Consider the following 21,670-nt stretch of genomic DNA (forward strand, 5'->3'; position numbering starts at 1 on the left):
TTTAGAATGCTGTGTTACTTTTATTGTTGTTAGCCGCTCTGAGCCCGGCTTTGGCTGGGGAGGGGGGATATATATAAAATGTATTATTATTATTATTATTATTATTATTATTATTATTATTATTATTATTTAAAATCCCCAAAGAAGGAGAGCTTCCCACCCCCCAAGGGAGACCGGTCAAACGGCTCTTACTAGCAGAAAGTTCTTTCTCAGTAGTGGTAGTCCTTTCCTGGCCAGCTAAGGGTCTCCTTTGGGTACCCTCCACACCCCCCACAGCTACTCCCTCCAATTCCCTGGGAGGGCTGAAGACTGCACAGTTCTTTGCATCAGGACTGGCCGGTCTGTCCTGCAGATGAGGCTGAACTGCCTGCCTGGATGGAGCCCCAAATCTCTGTTTCCCCAATTAACCCCCCTCGCCCTCCCCCAGCCTCCCTCTTATAGTGGCCTACTTACACTAGTATCCCCTGCCCTCCCCCTCCCTTCTTGGCCTCCCCTTTCCCCCTCCCCCACCCAGAAGGGGGTGCTCTGCTGCCCCCCCCCCACTGCAGCCGCCAGCAGCTCTCTGCTCTGGAACCTGCCGCTTGCTGGCGGCTGCCTTGCTCCAGAGCTACTCCGGCTTCTGCTGCTCAGGCCCATGCACAACGGTGGTGGTCATGGTGATCTCACTGTAGGTCACCCTCCCGGCTTTGGGCGCTTCTTGTTCGTGCGACTGCAGCAGGTCGTGCACAGAGCCCGACTGGGCCTGGGACGGCCCAAACATCATGTACGAGGCCTCAGGGTGCAGGAGGCCCAACAGGTGTGGGATGCTGGTGGAGCTTCTCTGCCTGTGCGCCTCGACGACGAGGGCAGAGAGGATGCTGACCATCTCCTGGCTGCTCAGGGCTCCTGTGATGTATCTCGCCAGAAGGTCCTGTCTTTTGGCCTCTGAGATGTACGTGGAGAAGAGCAGGTCCCACATGGAGATTCTCCGGCCTTGGAACTCCCCGAGGGGGAACTCGAAGGTGAGCACCTCCACCGTCCTGTCTGAGGGGCTGTCTTGGGGGAAGCCGGTGCTCCTCGCCTCGCTGGGGGCTCCTGCCCCTTGGCTGGAGATGCTGGCACGCCGACCCTCGCCCGACTTCTCCCCTACTTTGGTGACGATGCCCGTGACCACCTTTTCCATTTGGTCAGCCGAGAGGATCCCGATCCGGTACAGCTTCAGGACCTCTTTCCTTTTCTTCTCTGGGAAGTACTTGGAGTGGAGAAGGTCCCACACGGACACTTTGCGTCCACGGAACTCGCCGACAGGGACCTCGACCATCCTGGACTTCAAGACCTTGTCCTTCTCATCCTGCCCTTCGTCGTCGTCATCATCATCAGCGTCGTCATCGTCGTCTTCCTCGTCGTCGTCTTCCTCAAGTGATGTTGCTGGGGAAGAGGCTGCCTCCTGGGCTGGGGCCTTTTTTGGCATTTGTTCCAGAGTGTAGAAGAGGTCGTGCAGCGAAGCCAGGATGGTGAGCATGGAGGAGAGATCCTCAGCACTGAACTGGCCATCTCTGTACTTCCTCAGGAGCTCCTCCTGCTTGTCTCTTGTGATGTAGTGAGAGAAAAGGAGGTCCCACACGGAGACCTGCTGGCCCCGGAACTCTCCGGCGGGCAAAGTGACCATTTTGGCCTTCAGCACATCATCCGATTGCTTGTTGGGTGAGGGGTCCACAGCCTTGGCCTCCTTGGCCTCCTTGGCCTCCTTGGCCTCCTTGGCCTCCTTGGTTCCTGATGACTCTCGGCTCCGACTTTTCACTCTGATGGAGAACTTCTTCTTGCTGGCTTCTGCTCTTTCCAAGGTCTCACTAACAGCCAGTGTCATTTGTCCAGGGCTGAGCACCCCTGTCCTGTACAGCTCCATCAGCTCCTGTCTCTTCTCTTGGGAGAAATATTTAGAATAGAGAAGGTCCAGCACAGGGACACTTTGCCCTTTAAACTCTCCAAAGGTCACAGGGATACGCACCAACTGCAAAGATTGCTTCAGTTGTCTCTCCTGGTGGTCGGCTCTGTCCCCTTCGCCCTTCGCCATGCCAGTCACCTGACCCAGCCCTTTGGCTTTCTCCTCCTCTATTTTGGCCACAATGGCCGTGACCACCGTCTCAATTTGCTCCATGTTGAGGATGCCCATCCTGTACAGCTTCAGGATCTCTTTCCTCTTTCCCTTGGGGATGTACTTGGAGTGGAGCAAGTCCCACACAGAGACCTTCCTCCCACAGAGCTCCCCAGCAGGCACCTTGACCACCCTGGACTTGAGGGCCTTCACCATCTCGTCCCGCTCGGATGTCCGCTTGCTCTTCTCTGCCTCCGGAAACGCTGTTGTTTGGGTGGCTCTTTGCTTTTTCACACAGCTGGGGTTGCTTCTGGCCTCCACCTCGGTGATGATGGTCGTGAGGGTCTGGGTGATCTCCTCAAGGGTGATGGTGCCTGCTTTGTACTGCCTCAGCAGCTCCTGCCTCTTGTGCCGGGGGATGTACCTGGAGAAGAGGAGGTCCCAGATGGAGACCTCTTCGCCCTGGAAAAGCCCCACGTGGACTTGGGCCGTGGCAGACTTCAGGCACCTCCGCAGATTCTCGTCCACATGGACAGACCCTTTGTCCATCACCTGAAACATCAGCAGCCCAGTGACAGGGTCAGGAAAGCACCTGGGCAGCAGCTGCAGGTATGTGAGGTTGTCGCGGGCGTTGGGGTCAAAGCACCTTCTCGTGTGGTTGGCAGGGTTGGAGACCAGGTGGAAGATCTCTGCATCCAAGTAGCCCCACTTGTAGGCCACCTCTACAGGGAGGCGGTGGCTGTGCATGGGGTGGATGAGGCCCCCTGTGGCGACCTGAGCCTCCAGCAGGCGGATGGCGTGGTCCTTGATGAGCAGGCCTTTCTTCATGGCCTGGAAGAGGGAGATTTTGCTCCCGGAGAAGGGGTCAGTGTAGCCTGTCACGGCCTTCTCTGCAATGAGGAGAGTGTTGAAATGCTCTCGGTCGACCAGGCCAGCGTTCTTGGCGTCCCTCACAGACAGCAGCCGGTTGTTTGTAAAGTCCACGATGTAGCCTGAGACGGCCTGGTGCTCCAGCAGAGCCAGACCTGTCCCGTGGGTCAGGAGGCCTCGGTGCATGGCTTGCCGGATGCTCAGCCTCTCCTTGCCAGGCTCCTTGAGGATGCCCGCAATGACATGGTCCTCGCTCAGGTCGGTCGCACACGGAAAGGGCCAGCGTGGCTCTTCACGGACTTGGACTATTGGGGCGGCGTCCGTGTCCCCCTTGGGGAGGTGCTTGTCCTGTGGCATGGCTCGGGTGCAAGGGGGTCCAGGCGTGTCTTCTGGGTGGGTGATCGTGCAGGGGGAAGCAAGAAAGTCTCTGGAGGAAGAGAGAGGCAGAAAAGACTTTGTGAGACAACTGTGCTCCCATTTTGGGGTCACAAGGGAGGCTGTTTTGCAAAGAAGAGAGAGCAGCCAGTGCCAGGCAGGCAGGGGAGCATTTCCACACCTGCTGTCTGTCCCAAATGCAGACCTGTAAAGTTGGCCCTGGGTGGCACGTCTGGATCCTGCCCTGGGCAGAGGTTGCTCCCTTGCTGGCTGCCAGGAGATGCACAACTGCCCTGTGAGGTGTGCCCCAGACATCTCTGGGATAAGCAGCACAGGCCAAGCAGTCGGCAATGTCATTTAGCTGTGGCATCGCCAGCAGGTGGGGACAGTGGGAGCGAAGGTCCAGGATGCCAGGAGGGCATTGGCTTAGAGAAGGCTAGCTCACGGCCATTTTCCAGGGTAAACGTGAGAATGCAGACCAAGCCCCTTCCCAGACACTTCTCTAGGATGATTCTCCAGCACACGTCCCCTCCCCACAAGTCTGGCCCACTCCTGTGCCAGCCCTGCCCCTCCTTTGTTGACTATTCAGGCACCAGGTGGGGTAACTGTGCCAGTTCAGTACCTGCTGGTGATGATGCCTGGTGCCGGGGGGGGGGGAGGGGGGTGTTTGGTCCTGGGGCAGAATTCCTGGCCAGGCTGCCTTGGAGGAGGGCCTCTGCTGAGACCTCCTGTGACAGGAATTGCTTCCTGGGATTCCACCGGTTCAGGACAAGTGGGACCTGACGCTAAGCTGCTGGGGCCGCGGGCGGAGGAAGAAGAAGAAGACAAAGAGGGCGCCCTGCTTGTGCCACGGGGCTCAGCCAGACCGGCCTGGCCAGGCATGTGACCCTGTCTTTGCCCCCAGCCAGGAAACCTGTTTGCAGGCCCTCCATCCGTCCGTCCACAGGCTGTCGACTCACCTGCGTCATTATGTTAATTGCCGTGTTTTGGGGCTTGGCGCTGTTCGCTTTGGCTCATCTAGTGCTCAAATTGGAAGCGGGGCTGCCTGCCTGGTGAGGTAATGCCCCAAATGCACCTAATTGGGGCTGTGGTGGAGCAAAGCCACTTTGCTGGGGAGGAAGTGGAGGAAAAGGGCTCCTTTGGAACAATTTGGGGAAACCACACAGGAGGCAGGGTTCGGGGGATGGGCGCGTGTACACAGGAACTGCACACACCCTTCTTCCTCTCTGTGTTTGTGTGAACGTGCCTGGGGCAAGCACTTGCCCTCCCTGCTCAGTCGCAGAGTCACAGAGACAGGTTTGGATGCAAACACCCTCAGCCTTCAGCTGGAGCAGAAAGGGCAGAGAAGACCCACCGGCCCCTGGCTCTGACTCACCCCCCACCCACTGCAATGGCCAGTGTGGAGAGGCAGCCGGGCGGGCGGGGGGAGCCCCATTCCCCAACCACCAATTAGTGAGCATAAGAAGTTGGGAAGAACGCTGCTGGATCAGGCCAAAGGGGCCCTTCTAAGTCCAGCATTCTCTTCTCCCCGTAGCCCCCCAGGTGCCCCTGGGGGAAAACCAGCAAACAGGACTCGGGCACAAGGTCAACACTCTCCCCTCCTGTGACTGCGGAAACAGAATCATTGAACAATAGGACTGCAGTCAGAAGGCACCTCAAGGAGAATCTACTCTTCCCTTCTGCAAGGCAGGAATCGCTAGTACAGTGGTACCTCGGGTTACAGGCCCTTCAGGTTACAGACTCCGCTAACCCAGAAATAGTACTTCGGGTTAAGAACTTTGCTTCAGGATGAGAACAGAAATTGTGCTCCTGCAGCGCGGCAGCAGCAGGAGGCCCCATTAGCTAAAGTGGTGCTTCAGGTTAAGAACAGTTTCAGGTTAAGAACGGACCTCCGGAAAGAAATAAGTAAGTAATGAATTTGCATCCTTCCCAATTTGCTCACACAAAGCTTATGCAGAGGTTAGATTAAATCCAGTCTTTACTGAGCAGTCTGTTTGCAGGGAAGTTGTGCGTTGCTTCCTGCTCCCCTCTCCCAATTTCCTTGCAGGGCTTTGGGTATCCTCCATCCCACACTCTTTTCTGCTTCACTTTCCTAAACACTGCTGCTCTTTAAAAGTGGATTTGTGGCGCTCGGGAAAAGAGGGATTTAATCCACTTTAGCTTGGCAAACCTCCATCTGCAGCCTGTGCCTGAACCCCTTCCACATGGTACAGGCACAGGGGAGTCCGCATGACGTGCCAGGCAAGGGGTGCAAGGGCTGTGGGTGCCCCCTGTCCCGCTTGCCAGCTTCCCTGTTGGGCATCTTCTTGGCCAGTAGGACTCTTGTTATGACTTCAGTTAGAGCTAAGTGGAACCTCTGTCTGCAAAGGCAGTCTACCCCACTGGGCTGGGTGCTGTAGTGCAAAAAGCAGTGAGGGGGGGTTGTACCCCCTCCATGTCCCGCTTGCGGTCTTCCCAGTGGGGCATCTGGGTAGCCATGAGGGAAACTAGGGCCAGGCTAGAAGGGCCCACCTGGGCCTGATCCTGCAGGGCTGTCCTTGAAATGTGGAATAAATGACACACCAGATTGCAGTGAAAACACAAAAGTGCTTCCAGGGCTCTAGTGGCAAATGCAGCCGAGGACCCCTGGGAAATGCAGCCAAGAGCCCCTCAGAAGAATGTCAGCAGCTGGATCAGGCCAGAGGGGGCCCCCTCGTCCAGCATCCAATTCTCAGTGGGCAAAGGGGGTCCCAGAGGGAAGAAGCCCCGAAGAGCAACCGCAGCAGCAGAGCTCTCCCCACTGGCCCTTCCCAGCAAGGTCACCTCCGGCAGCCAAGAAAAGATGCTGCCATTGTGGCCATTAGGCTCATTCTCCCTGCACCTGTCTGATTCTCTTCCAAAGTTGCCCTTGAGCCCCATCAGGGGAAAAGGTGGGCTAATGATGATGATGATGATGATGAAGGTCATCTAGGTTGGCGGCCATGGCTGCCTCCTGCATAGTTTTAACCGTGTGCTTCATGTGGAAGGACGTCCAACCTCCAACTTCACTGAATCTACGATCACGAGAGGGACACAACTTTCTGCACCCCACCCCCAGTCTGGCATTGCTCAAGGCCTGGTGTCCAGGGGCTCAGAAAGGCTGCCTGCTCCCTCCTGCTTCCCTCTCTCCCACTGTGGCTTCTCAGAGGCAGACGGGATCTGCCTGGGCTCCTCCAGGTGAGTGACAGGCCAATGGAGCCGGATGCATCTGGAGTGCCAGGAGGCAGCCAACCACATTCCATGCCTGCCTAATTGCCACCCGAGGAGGCTGGCCCGGTGCTGGAGTCCTGGAGGCAGAGGCCACCTGCTCTGCCAGGGCCAGCCAAGCAGAGGAAATGACACAACAACAACACAACAACAACAACAGGAGGAGGAGGAGCCGGGAGCACAACTGCCCAAATGGCCTCCTGCCTCTGGGGCCAATTTGCCTAATGGTCAGCTGGCCCCTGAGCCTCTCTGGGGACCTGTGGGGCTGGCATGAGCCTGGCACAGGGAAGCGGGGAGAGGCTGTGCTCTGGCTTGGCCCGGGTGGGCCTGAGGGACTTGGCACCAAAACACGGGGTAGTGGGATCGGATACCCCTCTGAGGCCGCGGCAGCTGGGTGCAGAGAGGGGTGCCCCCGCACTGCTTGGTGGAGCTGCTGGCCTTCCACTAAGGCCAGCAGGATCCGCCCCTTATCCCCTCCTCTCCTGACAAGCACCCCATTGCAGACCCTTCCTGAGTGCCTCTCACCCCACTGCTGCTACTTCCAGGTCCTGGCCAGCAGCTGAGCAAGGAGGTCCCTCCAGGAGCCCAGCCTCCTCTCCCTGGTGCTGAGCTCCTGCAAACAAGGTACTGGGCACCTCCTCCTGCTCCTGTTCTGCATCCTGCAGCCCCTGGGGCTGGGGAAGAGTTGGGGGGCCAAACAGGCAGGTATCTTAGCCACACTTGGGGCACGTCTGGATGAGGGAGTTTGGCCAGCCTCCTGTGGGCTCCCCATGGGGCTGGGGGGCTGGAACCGGCAGCTTTGCCCTCTAAGCGTCACTGTGGCCCAGGCCCCCATTGGAAGTGGGGTGCAGAGCGGAGGGTGCAGCCGTGTCTGGGTGGGAGCGCTCCTGGAGAGAAGGCTGCAGCCTCTTCTCGATGCTGCTCAGTGGGCGACTGAGCTGCGTGTGGGGCTGGGCTGGTCTCCAGCCTCCACTTGGCTGCTTCAGCAGCTGGCCAGAACCCCCTTCCATCCCTTCCGCCATCCCTCCCTCATTTCCCTACTTAACTGGGTCGGAAAGGCTCTCCTCTCCACCCACAACCTTTTAAACTGAGTGAGGATAGGGAGGTCTTGAACTCAAGGGGGTGAGGGGTCCGCCAGCTGCCCCGCTGGAGAGAGGGGGCTGGAGATGATGGCTCCTCCACCCTCATCCTTGGGCTCCTTGCCAGACCCTGACTGGGCAACCCCATCCTGGGGGTCTAGCAAGGGATGCCCTTGCCTACTTTCCTCTTGAGGTATCTGAGCAGGAAGGCACTGCTGCCTCCACCTCTCCCGCCTTGGCACCTCTCAGGTGCCCCGCAGAAGGTGCCCCCAGCCCCTACCTGAAGGCTCCTGGTGAAGCGCTGATCTCTTCTGCCTCGTCCGGCTGCCTCTTCTGACTGTCCCACAGGTGCTGCTGCCTCGGCTTTAAAGCTGGCCACCCCGCCCAGCGATGACACATGGCCCAGCCCTGCCTGCCAGGCCAAGGTGTGGGGCAGGCACACGCTGCTGCCACAACAACAGGGCAGAGAGAAGCCTCTTCCCGCCTCCCCGGGTCCTCCTTTGCCACCAGGGAACCATAGGCCCAAAGAAGGGGAGGGGTCTTTACAACCGGGGTGGGGTGGGGGGGTGGGGTTATTTTTGGCCCCTGCACTTTGGAAAGGCGTCTCCATTTTAATGTGGAAGCACAAACAGAAGCAAGCATAAAACCTGAATGCCGCACAAGGAGCAGGAGGCACCATGCTGGAGTGGTGGGGGGGGGGTCAGAGGAGGGCCAGGGAGAACTGGGTCCCAATCCCACCGCAGCCTTGCAGCTCAGCCTCTCTCAGCTTAGCTGACCTCGCAGGGCTCGAGGGGAGGAGAAGATGGGGCAGGGAGAACAGCCAAGCTGCCCCCCAGCCCTGCTCCTTGGAGGAAGTCAAGGAGCCCCCAAGACCAGGCCAGCAGCTCCTCACAATAAGCCCCCCCCCACTGAAAGAGCTGCTTGAGCCACCCCTCTGACACCCCCAGGAGGCAGGCGGCTGAGGAGGAAGCCCCTTCTGCCAAGGGGGAAGACCCTGGAGAGGAGCCTCTGCCCTCAGAGCCCATCCTGCCCCACATGGAGAAGCCTTTCAGAGCCCCTGGAAATGAAGGCCCAGGGTGCCCCCCCCCATAGCCAAGCTGGGCCAAGGAAGGCCGCCTCCTCTTTGCGAGGGAACAGTGGGCAGGCACAATCTGGCCCAGGGAAGACTGCAGAGGGGTTGTCATCCCAGTGCACTGAGCCACTGCAGGGGGACGGACACGGTCAAGGGCCCCCCAGGGGAGGAGAATGCCAGTGGGGGTTCCCATGCCCTCCCTGCTCCCAGCTGAGCCTGCTCTGGAGTGCAGGGTGTGGCAGCAGAGGGGGCACAGCCAGCCTGCCTCCCTTCCTCCAGCTGCTCTCAAAGGTCCCCCCCCTCTTGTGGCTGCATCTGGAAGAGCCTGGACGGATGGAGGTGTCCCGGGTTCAACTCCTGACCGCTTCCCCCTAAATGAAGTCAAGCACTTGACTTGCAAAAAATAAATAAATGCAAAGTAACTGCCTCCATGGAGCCAGCCTTACAAAAGCTGAGAGCTGACAGCCAGAGCTGGGCAACAATGCAAGCAGTTTGGTCACCAATGCCAAGTCCCCCCCCCCCTTGTAAAATCTAGCCCAAAGAGGTCAGTAGCTCCAAGCCCCCCCCCCCCAGCATCAATTTCTCATATGGCACTCCCCCCCCCCGCCAGGACACCCCATGGGGGTCCCAGTTCAGGGCTGGGAGCAGGCAGGCAGGCAGGTGGGTCTTTCCATCCCTTGGCTCTAGGCCTGTCCCTGGACCTCTGGGACGGATGCCGATGGCAGCCAGAGGTGAGGGAGGGGGCCGTGGTCTTTTGCACAGGGAGAGGAGCTGGGCAGGGAGGACTTGCCCTCCCAGATCGAATGTCAAGATCATCATCCTTTGTTCATGGGGAGGCTTCAGCCCCACAGCTCAGCCAGGGCTCTCATCCAGCCACACAAGGACAACCAGCTTCTCCCCCCGGTTGCCTGCACCCCAATCTCTGAGCAGGGAGAGACTCTGGGGGCTCCCCAGGGCTCCGTTTCCTTGGAATGAAGGTCACTGAAGAGTGTGGTGTCTTCATGGAATGGTAGAGTTGGAAGGGACCCCACGGGTCATCTAGTCCAGCCCCCTGCAGTGCAGGAGCCCCAGCTAAATAATTCTTGAGAAATGGCCTTCCACCCTCTGTCTGAAAACCTCCTTTTAGGAGATACAGCTTTATTTACGCCTATCTGCAACCTGAGCAGAGGGGCTCACAGCAGATCTTCCTCCCTGTTAGGGATCCAGCACTGAGCAAGGCAGGCCTCTCTCTCTCCAGCCTCAGCCAAAAACTCACACACAAAAACTCACACTCTGGCTTTTGTTTGCCTCCCTTACAAGGCGGTGCTGCTGCTTCCACTTGGGGGTGGGATTTGCCCCCCTTTGTCTCCAGGGCAAAGGGCAGCCTCCCCCTCATGCAAATGCTAGTCCTTAACTGGCCGGCTAAGGCCATTACCTGAGCAAAGGAACTGGTCTGGCTGGTTTCCTCTGATAGATTCTACCCCCAGTGTGGGAGGGAGCCAGGGCATTCGCAGAACGGTAGCGCAGGGAGGGGTTCCCAGAGACCATCTAGTCCAAGCCCGGCAGTGCAAGAGTTGCAGCTGAAGAATCCCTGGCGGACAGCCACCATCCAGCCTGAGCCCCCAAACCTAACACAGCCCTATTCTAGCTCATGGCTGGCGTTAGATAGTTGGGGGGAAGTGGGAATGGAGGGGGTGTGAGAAAAAGAGGGAGAAAGTGATAGAGACAAGGAGGGAGGGAGGTTCTGGGTGTAGGGAATTGGGGGGGCACTGGGTGTCAGGGTGAATCTGAATGTTTGTGTTAATGTGTCCCTAACTGGGACAAAGTGTGCCTCTAATGTGTGTGTGTGTGAAGACCCTGACCACTGCCTGCCATGCCCACTTGCCTTTGCCCCCCACCCCATCCAGGGCCACCTGCTGCCAATGCCAAGAAAGGTGCCCGCTGCCACTCTAGGGACTGGGCGCCACCCAGGTTGCCTCTCCCCTTGTAGAACTGGCCATGGACTCTCCCTTTCCAGCCCCCTTTGGCCCATTCAGGAGCTGCTCCTCCCTCCCCTCCCCCTCCCTGCCTCTCCACAAAATGAATGGGAGCTTAACATATGCCTTGGTGCTGGTGCTGAGCCCTGAGCCGGGGTGGGGCGGATTAATTAAAGCGCTGGACACTTTTGAGTCACGCCAACATCCGAGGCCTTCCTGGGGGCAGGATGCGCTCTCTCCCTCCTGCAAGTCTGCTCATCTCCCACTGCTGCCTTTTTGGCTGGCCAGTCCAGCTTCGCACCTCACTGCAATTGTGTCTATGTGTGTGTATGTACTATTGGTGTTTAATTACAGTGGTACCTCTGGTTATGAACTTAATTTGTTCCAGAGGTCCATTCTTAACCTGAGGTACCACTTTAGCTAATGGGGCCTCCTGCTGCTGCCGCCACGCGATTTCTGTTCTCATCCTGAGGTAAAGTTCTTAATCCAATGTACTACTTCCGGGTTAGTGGCGTCTGTAACCTGAAGCGTCTGTAACCTGAGGTGTTTGTAACCCGAGGGACCACTGTACTTGTTGATTATTAGCATTCCTATGTTTTTAGCTTTTTCTGTTTTATCTGTGTTTTTGCATTCTGTACCTACAAGAAAATGTGGGCTCCAAATAGATGTAATAAGCACGAGAGCAGGCAGTCGGCTCTTTGCTCCTCCGTCTGCCCAGGGACAGGTGGCCATTTCTTCACCTGGAAGGTTTGCTGGCTGCTTCCAAGACCAGCAGAAGCCCCTCAGTTGCCCAGGGGGAAAGGGGGGCAGCAACTGGACCTCCCTGAAGCGGGTGGATAGGGCAGAGGCCGCCCCCCAACCCAGCCCCGACATGGCAGCAGGCAGAGGCAGAGCCAGCCGTTGTGGCGCTTGGCTGGTTCCTGCCTGTTCTGCCTCTGGAAACCCCTGGATTATTTGCCACCACGTTTTCCCTCCTGACGCGGGTGGCGCTGTGGGTAAAACCTCAGTGCCTAGGACTTCCCGATCGTATGGTCGGCGGTTCGAATCCCCGCGGTGGGGTGAGCTCCCGTCATTCGGTCCCAGCTCCTGCCCACCTAGCAGTTCGAAAGCACCCCTAAGTGCAAGTAGATAAATAAGTACTGCTTTATAGCGGGAAGGTAAACGTGTTTCCGTGTGCTGCGCTGGTGCTGGCTCGCCAGCTGCAGCTTCGTCACACTAGCCACGTGACCTGGAAGTTTCTTCGGACGGCGCCGGCTCACGGCCTCTTGAGCGAGATGAGCCCGCAACCCCAGAGTCGGACACGACTGGCCCGTACGGGCAGGGGGTACCTTTCCCTCCTGGCAAGGAGGCCCATCGCTCCACTTCCCTCAGGCTCTGGAGCTGCTGGTGGCTCCGCGGGCTCTGCTTTAGGCAGAGGCTGCAAGTGGAGAGGGGTCCCTCCACTCTCCCTTCCTTCCTTTGCTTGGCCTGCCGGGGGGTCTCTGGCCCCAGCCTAAGTGGCCTCAGGGGCCGTGTCAGGCAAGTGCGGAGGCCACTGGGCAGGCCATGGCACAGAGACCCCCGTGATCACAGGGCGGCTGAATTGAAGGGACCCCCGAGGGTCACCCAGCCCCCCAGGTCTGCCCCCCCAGGCCCAGCCCTGCCCCCCCCCATGGCCTTGCTGGGCGTGCCATGAGGGGCTGCAGCAGAACAGGGGTCTCCCGCCAAGCAGAGCCCACGGAGCAGGGCCAGGCCAGGCAGCGGAAGGCGGAGGGAAGTGGACTCAGCCGCTCTCCGTGGGGCTGGCCCACATTTCTGCTGTGTTCCAGCACTGGCTTGAAACCCTCCATGCTCCTGTTCCACTTTAATGGCCCAGGAGGGGTGGGGGTGGCTGGGAGGCCCTTGCCGTCCACCTCCCCCCCACCAGGCCGAAGAAAAGCCCCTCGCCCTCCCAAAGCAACGGGGGGGGGGTTGCTTTGTTAGCATCATACACTCCAAGTGTCCTGATTTTCCAGAGACAGTCCCAGAATTCCAGAAGCCATTCCAGTGTCTGATTTGATCCCAGAAGGTTCTGCTTTTCCACATCCTGGAGAAGAATTGAAAGTGGTGGAGAGATCAGACCCGTCCCTCAGAGGACATGCATGGAGTGTTGATTCCTTTATTGTAAATGGAACCTTATGCCGTCTACTCAGAAGTAAGTCTCACTGTATTACTCCCAAGGAACTGGGTCCAGACTGGGCAGCCTCACATTCCAATCCAAAGCATTTTTACTCAGAACTAAGTTCCAGAATTCAATAGAATTTACTCTCTGGAAAGTTCCTGATCATTCTCAACAGCTTCTGTATTATTATTATTATTATTATTATTATTATTATTATTATTATTACTCACCCTTTCCCCTGTCAGGGACTCAAGGCAGCTTCCAGCTAAAATTTTATTATTTTATTTCATTCTCCTTATCTGCGGAAGATGTTCTACATGATCCCTTCGCTCACTCATTTTTTCTTTACAACAACCCTACGAGGTCGGTTCGGCAGAGAGGTGGTCATGTGCTCCAGGTGACCCTTCTACATCAGGAAGCTGCTCCCACGTTTCATCTCCAGCACACATAGATGCCGCACATTGATGTAGAACAGAATGTCCCTATTTCCATCAAAGAAATGTTGGAGGGCATGAGGAGGACGGGGGGGCTGAAAGGCCCCCTCTTTGGTGCCCCCCTCTGATCATCAGAGCCCTCTCTGCATCTCCCAAAGGCCTGGAGTGGAAGCCCCTAACCCCACCTGCCCTCTTGGAAAACACCTGAATGATTCAGCCAGGTGTGGCTGCTCCAGCTGACACATATCTGCATACAGTATGTATAGAGATAGATACACATTTGCACATACATACATACATACAGTAGGCACTCGATTCTAAAACGTGGGTGACGTGACCTGGGTGCAGTGGTGGCAGAGAAGGAGGGCCTGGTGCAGAGTTCCTCCTCGCCCTCTTTCAGGGCCAGATCCTGGTCAGCTGGCACCCCCTGCTGGGTCCCCTGGCTTACTGAAGCCAGCAAGTACGTACTTGGACACCATAGGGGGCAGCACTTCTGAGCCTGGGCAGAGAGATGGTTTTCCTGCTCACTGAGCAGTCACTGTGCCCAGACACTTAGGAGTAAGGAGCAGGCTTCCTTACAAGGGAAAGAAATCTCCCAAGGAGGCTAAAACTCAGTCAAAACACACTATCGGTTTTGATTTATTCAATTAACAAAATCATATATACCACTTAACTGTAGTAAAACCTCTAAGCAGTTTACAATTTCAACATAACCCCTTAATTTCATGCCAAAATACAGTTTCAAACCAGCAGACAAATTGCCATCTCAGCTAAAAGCAGATTGAGACAGATGGGTCCTCAAAGCTCTTTGACAAACTAAAAGAGGGTGGCACCACTGAAACTCCTCTGTCTCTGGTGCCCACCAAGAGCTGGGCATGAAGACACCCCTCTTTGGGTGCTGAGGCGGCTGGTGCTCAGGTGAAGGGAGAGCAGGTGACAAGGGCGCTTCTTCACGGTTGAATCCTGCACTGAGGGGTCCAGGCCATGCTGAGGAGGCTGAGCCTGTCTGCCACATGGCCGCTGGGGGGCACCCTGCCCACACCTGGCAGCTTCCTCCTTCCCTCTGGGCCGGCTGGGCTTCTTTCCATTTTCTGTTGCATTGATGGAGTTTGGGACACCCCCTGGCCTACTGCCCACATCACGGCCCAGTTTGGGGCGGGGAAACTGGCAGGGCTGGTGTCAGCTTCTAGCATCCTTGGGTTGCTGGTGGGAAGCAGGAAGTGTCCAATAATGTAAACCAAAAAGAGAGAGAAATGTTTTCAGAGATGCTGGAAAGAGTGGTGGTTTATTGTTATATTAGCCCACTGCAGTTCAGCTTGAAGGAGATTTACCCCGTAAAGTCTTCAAACTGGATGGTTCTTGAGCTGCTGATAGAGGAACAAGTGAGATAAGCCCTTGAAGCCAAAATATAAAAATAAACCACCACCCCCCCCGCATCTTTGAGAAACCTTTCTCTGTCTTCTTCTTCTTTACATCCTGCCAGGGCCCAGCACTGGGGCCAGAGCTGAGGGTGTCCTGCTGACGCCTTGCCCAATTCTCCCCACCCCACCTTAAAAGTTTCCTTCCATGGCCCAGCTCAGGGCAGCTGCACCTAGACCCCATTTAATTTCCCACAATGCCCCTGACCTAACATCACGCTGGGGCATCATGGGAATTTTAAAGGGTGGCTAGAGCTGGAGCTGGCCCAAGAGGGGACACATTGCCCATGGACCCCCCAAGCCTGCAGCCAGATTCTGGGAACTGGTCCTGCCTCCAGCCCTGTGACATTGGGACGTGGTGTGGCAGAGGAGAGCCAGTGCCAAGAGGTGAAATGGGTCAGGCCCCCTCAGAGGTTCTTGGGTTTAATGTGGCCTCAGCTGCCGCAACCCAACCCAGAAACTGCCCCCCATTGGAGTCTCGGCTTGGGGTGGGGCATGTCAGCAGGGCTTTCCACCTCTTGTGTAAGGCTGGAGCCCCGCAGGATCACCCAGTGGAGCTGAATGTTGGGAGATTCGGGGCAGAGGAAAGAAAGCCCTTCTTGCCACAGGGCAGAAGGGTGAAGCAAAGGCCTTCTCTCCCAGAGGCAGCGATGATGGTCACCAACTTGGATGGCGTTAAAGGCAATCAGACAAATTCACAGAGGATCAGGCCACTGGTGGCTCCCAGCTCCTGAGGCCACGATTCCTGACTCTTGGGGGTCCCTTCCAACTTTATGATTTCTCTCCACAGCAGGAGGCAGTAAGTGCCTCTGCACAGCAGTTTCTGGGTTCACAGCCTGCAGGTAGAGACCCTTCAGGGCTTGCTCTGGCAGCGAGTCAGACGCTTGGTTCCTCCAGCTCAGTGTTGCCCACACGGCCTGGCAGCAGCTCTCCAGGATTTCAGGTGGAGTCATAATAATAGTAACAATATTCATTCTTATTATTCTTATTTATGTCTTATTTATACCCCGCCCACCTGGCTGGGTTTCCCCGTTGCCTCTCGTACTTGGATATGCCTTTGGGGACTGAACCTTCCACAACAACATTCTTTCAAGGCATGGATTATCAAGGAGCTTTGTGAATTTTGCACAGAATGACAGGAAAACCATCAAGAAACCACAGAAGAGCTGTGTGGACAAAGAGGCAACCTGTGATTCAGTGAAACAGATTATGAGGTTCTGCAACTCTCCAGGCCTCTGAGCCATGTTTTCCCTCATGCCAGTGTTGGAAAGCTCCTTTTAGTGACAACCAATGTCTCTCCCCCTCCCCAATGCAAAACTTGGAATCAATCTTTGCCCATTTTTCAATGCCTCAGGGTGGAGAGGGACAGAGGGCACCTGAAATACAATTATTTAAAAATTGCCATCATCTGTGCAGTGGATCTTTAAGGTTCAGCCAATAGCATTTGACGGTGGTTGTGTGTTCATATACTTTCATCATTCCATGAGATTCTGTTTCACTAGATCCGGTGAGTCTGTCTCCCGACTCTTGTGGCACCCCCTTTCTTCCTCCTGCCTCCCTCCATATTTCCTCCATCTGCTACCCCTGGTTTCTCAGTTTGCCTCTACAGGGTTCCATCCTTATTTCAGACACTGTGATGTATTGGCATATTGCAATGTTGATAGATGGTGATAGATGACAATGTTGAAACCCAGCCATTGCCCGGCCCTCCCCAGTTCACTCCCCCTTTGCCCCGACACTCACTGCTCAGGTGCCAGTCTGAGGCTTGCAAAGCCCGTAGAGCTGAATCAGGAAGGGAAGGAAGGCCTCCCTCATGAGCCCAGGAGAGGAAGATGGTTTGGGGTACAGGTGGTGATCTCTGCTGCCTCTTTCTCCATCTAGGCACCTTGCACTGTGGACCCCACCAGGTATAACCCTCAGGAGGAAGGCACTTAAGGCCTCCGTGGAAGTCTGCAGTCTCTGTGGCCCCTGCCAGGCTGCTTGCCAGGGCTGATCCTTGCCCGATGTCTGGATTTCCTCGGCCTCCAGGGTCCCGGTTCTGACAGAGTCATCCCACAGTCTGAAATGGTAGCTCTCGGCCCTAAGGCAGGGGTGAGAGGCCAACAACACGTCAAGAGCTGGTGGGACCCAGTCACCGCCCTGTGGCAGCCGTGGGTCAATGGGAGCTTGGCTTCCCCATTGCGGACACTGGCTGTGGGCTTCCTGGCTGGTTGCTGCCGCCGCCGCCTTTCTGAGATGGGGTGCACAGAGGGACCCCCCCCCAGCCTGGGCAGGAAGCTGCACTTCTCTATCAGGGCTGTGGTTGGGTGAGGGACGCTTCAGGTTACAGACTCCGCTAACCCAGAAATATTACCTCGGGTTAAGAACTTTGCTTCAGGATAAGAACAGAAATCGTGCTCCGGCGGCGCAGCAGCAGCAGGAGACCCCATTAGCTAGAGTGGTGCTTCAGGTTAAGAACAGTTTCAGGTTAAGAACAGACCTCCAGAACAAATTAAGTACTTAACCTGAGGAACCACTGTAATGAGTTTCAGTTCTTTTCCTAATGATCCATTTCCTAAGGAACCCACACACTGAGCTGATGTCTTCATCAAGCTACCCCCTGCGATCCCAAGGTCTCATTCCTGGTTTGCTGCCACCAGTTTGCTGCCACCTCAGGAGCGTATAGGTGCAAGTGAGATTTTTTGCCCCAACATGCATCACTTTACACTTGTCAGTTTACCTCCCATGAGCTCAGGGCTCATCCACACATTTCTGGGACTTGCCGTTTGCTCTGATTCGGTGGTCAAGAGGGGATTTTCACAGAGAAAGCAAAAATGGTGCTCAGACACAGAGCTTTAAAGCACAGACCCATGCCTAGAAGTGCTTGGAGAGGTCCTTTTGGCGCTCTTCTCAGCCTCCTTTTGTTTTAATGACCCTGAACAATTTAGTGTCATCAGCAAACGTGGGCACCTCATCGCCTAGCCCTGTCTCCAGATATTTTATGAGCACGTTAAAAAGCACAGGCCCCAATACAGATCCTTGGGGACTCCACTTTCTATATCCACTTGGAGACCTGTCCATTTATTCCTATTCTTTGCTTCTTGTTTCTTGTTTCTTAACCAATTATTCATGCCCAAGAGGACCTCTCCTCTTATTCCATACCTGCTAAGCTTACTCAGGAGTCTGTGGCTGATGAAGTAGTCAAAAGTTGTGTGGAAGTCCAAGTACAGAGTGTCGTCTGAATCACTTCGGTCGATATGCTGAATGGCACCCTGAGAGAACTTTAAAAGACCAGTGAGACACAGTTTGCCCTTGCAGAAGCCATGCTGACTTTGCTGGAGCAAGACTTGTTCTTCTGTATGCTTGGCAATTCTATCTTTAATAATGCTTCAAGCCAATCTTTGTGGAAGGGATGATAAGCTAACTGATCTGCAGTTTTCTGGTTCCCCCTTTAAAAGGGGCTTTCCCCACAGGGTATTTGGCTGGCCCCCATGAGAGGAGTCTTCTAGACTCAGCTAGGGTCTTTGGTCTGATGCAGCTACAGGGCTCTCCTTCTTCCTTCTGTTTATTTATTATTCAACATCTGTCCTGCCCATCCTCCTAAAGGAGCCCAGGTTAGTATTAATGAGCCCCAAAGGGCCTTCGCTGTTTTTGCTGGACAGCCTAACATGGCTGCCACCCCCACGGCCTCTTCTATAAAAATGGCTGGGGGTCATAGGACATTTGGATCCTAGAACACCGAGGTCACAGCCCCACCAGGCATCTCAAGCCCTATTATACCACTTGGACAGTCATGGCTTCCCCCAGGCTGCTGGGAATTATAGTTCTTCAAGAAGTTGCCTAACATAGGGGTAGCCATTGTGGTGCCCTCCAGATGTTGTTGGAATACAATTCCCACCTTCCTTGACCAATTGGCCATGCTCATGGGCTGATGGGAGTTGTAGTCCAACAACATCTGGAGGGCACCATGTTGGCTACCCCTGCCCTAACCACTCTCATGACCTTATACTGCACTGCTTACGTTGACTACCTGCTTTATTCCAACTCAGTTTTAAGCACTGTTGACCTTTAGCTTTGGGACTAGGTTCTTTGAAGGCCTTCCTGGGATTGTCAGAGCCTGCCCTGACCATGAACTTGACCTCAGAGGGCCTCTGCTCACAGGTTCGGCTGTCCAGACCCATCGGCCCAGGGGGCAACAGAGACAGGCAATGTACGAGGAAGGGCCCATGAGCTTTCAAACAGGCCTTAAAAGGTTTCAGCCAGCTTTTCGTCAAGCACACGGTGAGCTGGGCTATAGAGTGTTTTAACTGCTGCTGTTTTAATTGGGTTGTTTCTATGTATATTTAAGACTTATTTCAAGTTTTTCATGTTTTACGTAAGCTAGATTGGGAGGAGGACTTTGCCTATAAATACTAAATTCTGGAATGAATGAATGAATGAAACTGTCCGTCTTTAGGAGACTGAGAAACAATGGATCTTCAGAAGAAATGTCAATGCAGCCACATAGCCCTACAGAGAGTTTGAAAGTTGTCCTTTATTGTTAGCAGAAACAGTCAAGCGGAGTAGTTGCTCTGTGACAGCCTTCCAGTGTCCTTTCTCATGAAGGACCCGCTCTGGAACTCGTCACAGAATGGAAGGGCCTTTGGACCTGGGCTCACAGCTTCAGCCCACTCGCAATGTTTCCAGGGCAGGTGTTGCAACCCCAGGTGTGGAAGAAACAAAGATCAGTGAAAATGGAAGCCAAGTTTCCTATCGTCCCCACAATCTACAGGGAAAAAGCAGCGCTTGACCAAAAAATGGATGGATGTGGAAATCAAGTATTCAGCCCAAGTCATTTCTCACTGTGAACTCCACAGACCAACCAGCTTAAGAGATTCTGAAGGGGGTGGGGGGAGTAACATTCTGCTTTTGAGCACTCTCAATGCACCCTCAAGTCACGAATAATTCACTCTTGTCCTTGGTTGCACCCAGGTTGCACCATCCTTGAGTGGCCACCAGTGATGATGGAGACCCCTCTGTTTCATGCAGAGATTGCTTGAAGTCACAGACACTATTTTCACACACACCGCATGCCTTTCAGGGCACACAAATGTTGCCAAATAGAAACCCGGAGTAGAATTTCCTAGAAAGTCCCTGAGGTACTTGCCACATTTAGGAGAGTGCTGTATGAGCAGAACTTCTTTCAGTTGTGACTGGCAATCCAGGGAAGAAGTCCAGATGCTCAAGACAAGAATTGCCCCAGGCCCCCCACCAGTGTGCAAATGCAGCAGTAGAGAACGGAGAGAAACGAGAGCATGAAGAACTCTCTCCAAAGGTCACAGCAGATGAAGGGCTTCCTGCTGACAGGGCCCGTCCTTGGTGTGCTTGTGAAGGAGAATGTTGGTTAAGGATGGAGGCTGGAGGAGGGGGGCAGGCGGCCTTTGGTCAGAGAGAGTCGAATGAGCCACCGGGCTTTGATGACTCAGTTGGCTATGAGTGGGCACCCTGGTCCTTCCAACATACTTTCCCTTTTCTGCAGGACGTTTTTCTGTTCTGCTTCCCATGCTTGCTTTCAACCTCATCAATCATGGCAGTGATGGTGGATATCATTTCTTGAATGGACAGTGTCCCTGCTCTGTACAGTTCAAGGAGCTCTTGCCTTTTATCTTGAGGGACATACTTAGAAAACAGAAGATCCAGCACACACACCTTTTGCCCCTTGTACTCTCCGGCCGTCACGTGGACCATAGTTGTTCTCAAGGATTTCCTCAGCTGCTGCTGCCGTGCATGTGAATCGACGTGTTCCTCCGCGAGGCTGCCCTCTGCACTTGCTGGTTGATCTCTGTCACACTTTTCCATTTTGGTGATGATGTTGGTGAGAATGCCTATCAGTTCCTGCACAGAGAGCACTTTGGCTTCACATTTGTTTAGAAGTTCCTGCTTCTTCTCCTCTGAGATGTATTTGGAGGAGAGGAGATTCCAGCAAGACACCACCTGCCCTTTGAACTCTCCAACCGGCACCACAAAACTCTCAGAGCGTAGCATGTTTTCCAAAGAAGAGGAAGGGGAGAGGCAAACGTTCTCATCTCTTTCTGGCAACCGTGTCTCTTGTTTTGGACTTGCAACACATCCAGAGTCAGTGACTTTCTCCTCCTCTGTTCTGTTGATGATTGAAGTCACGACGGTTTCCATTTGGTCAATGGTGAGGATGCCAGACTGGTACAGTTGCAGCAGCTCCTTCCGTTTCTCCTCAGGGATATAATGAGAATGGAGTAGATCCCACAGTGATATATGGGGCTCATGGAATTGACCAATGGATACGTTGACCAGTCTGGATTTCAAAGAATCCTGTGTTTTCTCTTGGTCTTCTGCCTGAGAAGCGTCAAGTGTTCTGGGTGGTTTAATGTCTTCAGTGGGAATTTCCTCACTTCTGCATGGTGTGCCACTACCCATTGCGGGTTCTGTAATAAGTGTAGTGATGCTTTGAATACTTTCTTTAACGCTTACTGTTGGTGCTCCATGCCTGTGTACAATCTCCTCTTTCCTGATATTAGAGACAAACCGTGAAAAGAAAGGATCCCAGACGGAAGCCTTTTGACCATGGACTTCTCGTATGGTGACATCAATATTTTTAAGGCGCAAGGTGTGCTGGAGAAGGTCATAGTATGATGACTCTGGAGCTTCAATATCCTTTTGCTCAGTTGTGTCACTGCTAAGATGTGAAGTCCTCTCCAGATGCTCCTCAGTTTTAGTGACAATGGAGGTGGCAACAGTTTCTACTTGGTCAATGGTGAGGATACCAGATTTGTACAGCTTCAACAACTCCTTCTGCTTCTCCTCAGGGATGTACTTGGAGTGAAGGATGTCCCACACAGAAAGTTTCTGTCCACGGAACTCACCTATCGTGACTTCCACCATTCGGGATTTCAGAGCTTTTTCCTTTTCTTCCCATTCCAGAAGTGATGCTTCTTCTGTCCCAGATGAAGACATGTCAGCAGCTGATAGATTATCTGCTGAAAATTCATTACCTTGCTCTGACATTTCAGTAATAAGAGTAGAAAGAACAGCTG

At 54.7% G+C, this 21,670-nt stretch overlaps 1 protein-coding gene across 1 annotated transcript in view; it reads right to left on the minus strand.

Moving 5' to 3' along the window:
* Positions 1-539: 539 nt before the first annotated feature.
* The window catches only part of EPPK1 (epiplakin 1), a 43,224-nt gene continuing 22,093 nt past the window's right edge, over positions 540-21,670 (minus strand). Inside the window, exons 3-10 of the mRNA XM_083518397.1 lie at positions 21,108-21,571; positions 20,310-20,972; positions 17,784-17,881; positions 16,528-16,722; positions 7,904-8,069; positions 7,070-7,218; positions 5,747-5,855; positions 540-3,655 (exon numbers count right to left, since the gene is read on the minus strand). Of these exons, the coding sequence (XP_083374523.1) occupies positions 608-3,655; positions 5,747-5,855; positions 7,070-7,218; positions 7,904-8,069; positions 16,528-16,722; positions 17,784-17,881; positions 20,310-20,972; positions 21,108-21,571 (4,892 nt within the window). The 3' untranslated portion in view covers positions 540-607. The remainder of the gene's footprint in view (positions 3,656-5,746; positions 5,856-7,069; positions 7,219-7,903; positions 8,070-16,527; positions 16,723-17,783; positions 17,882-20,309; positions 20,973-21,107; positions 21,572-21,670) is intronic.

Source organism: Podarcis liolepis (genome assembly GCF_965112155.1).
Source record: "Podarcis liolepis genome assembly, chromosome: 8".
NCBI lineage: Eukaryota > Metazoa > Chordata > Lepidosauria > Squamata > Lacertidae > Podarcis > Podarcis liolepis.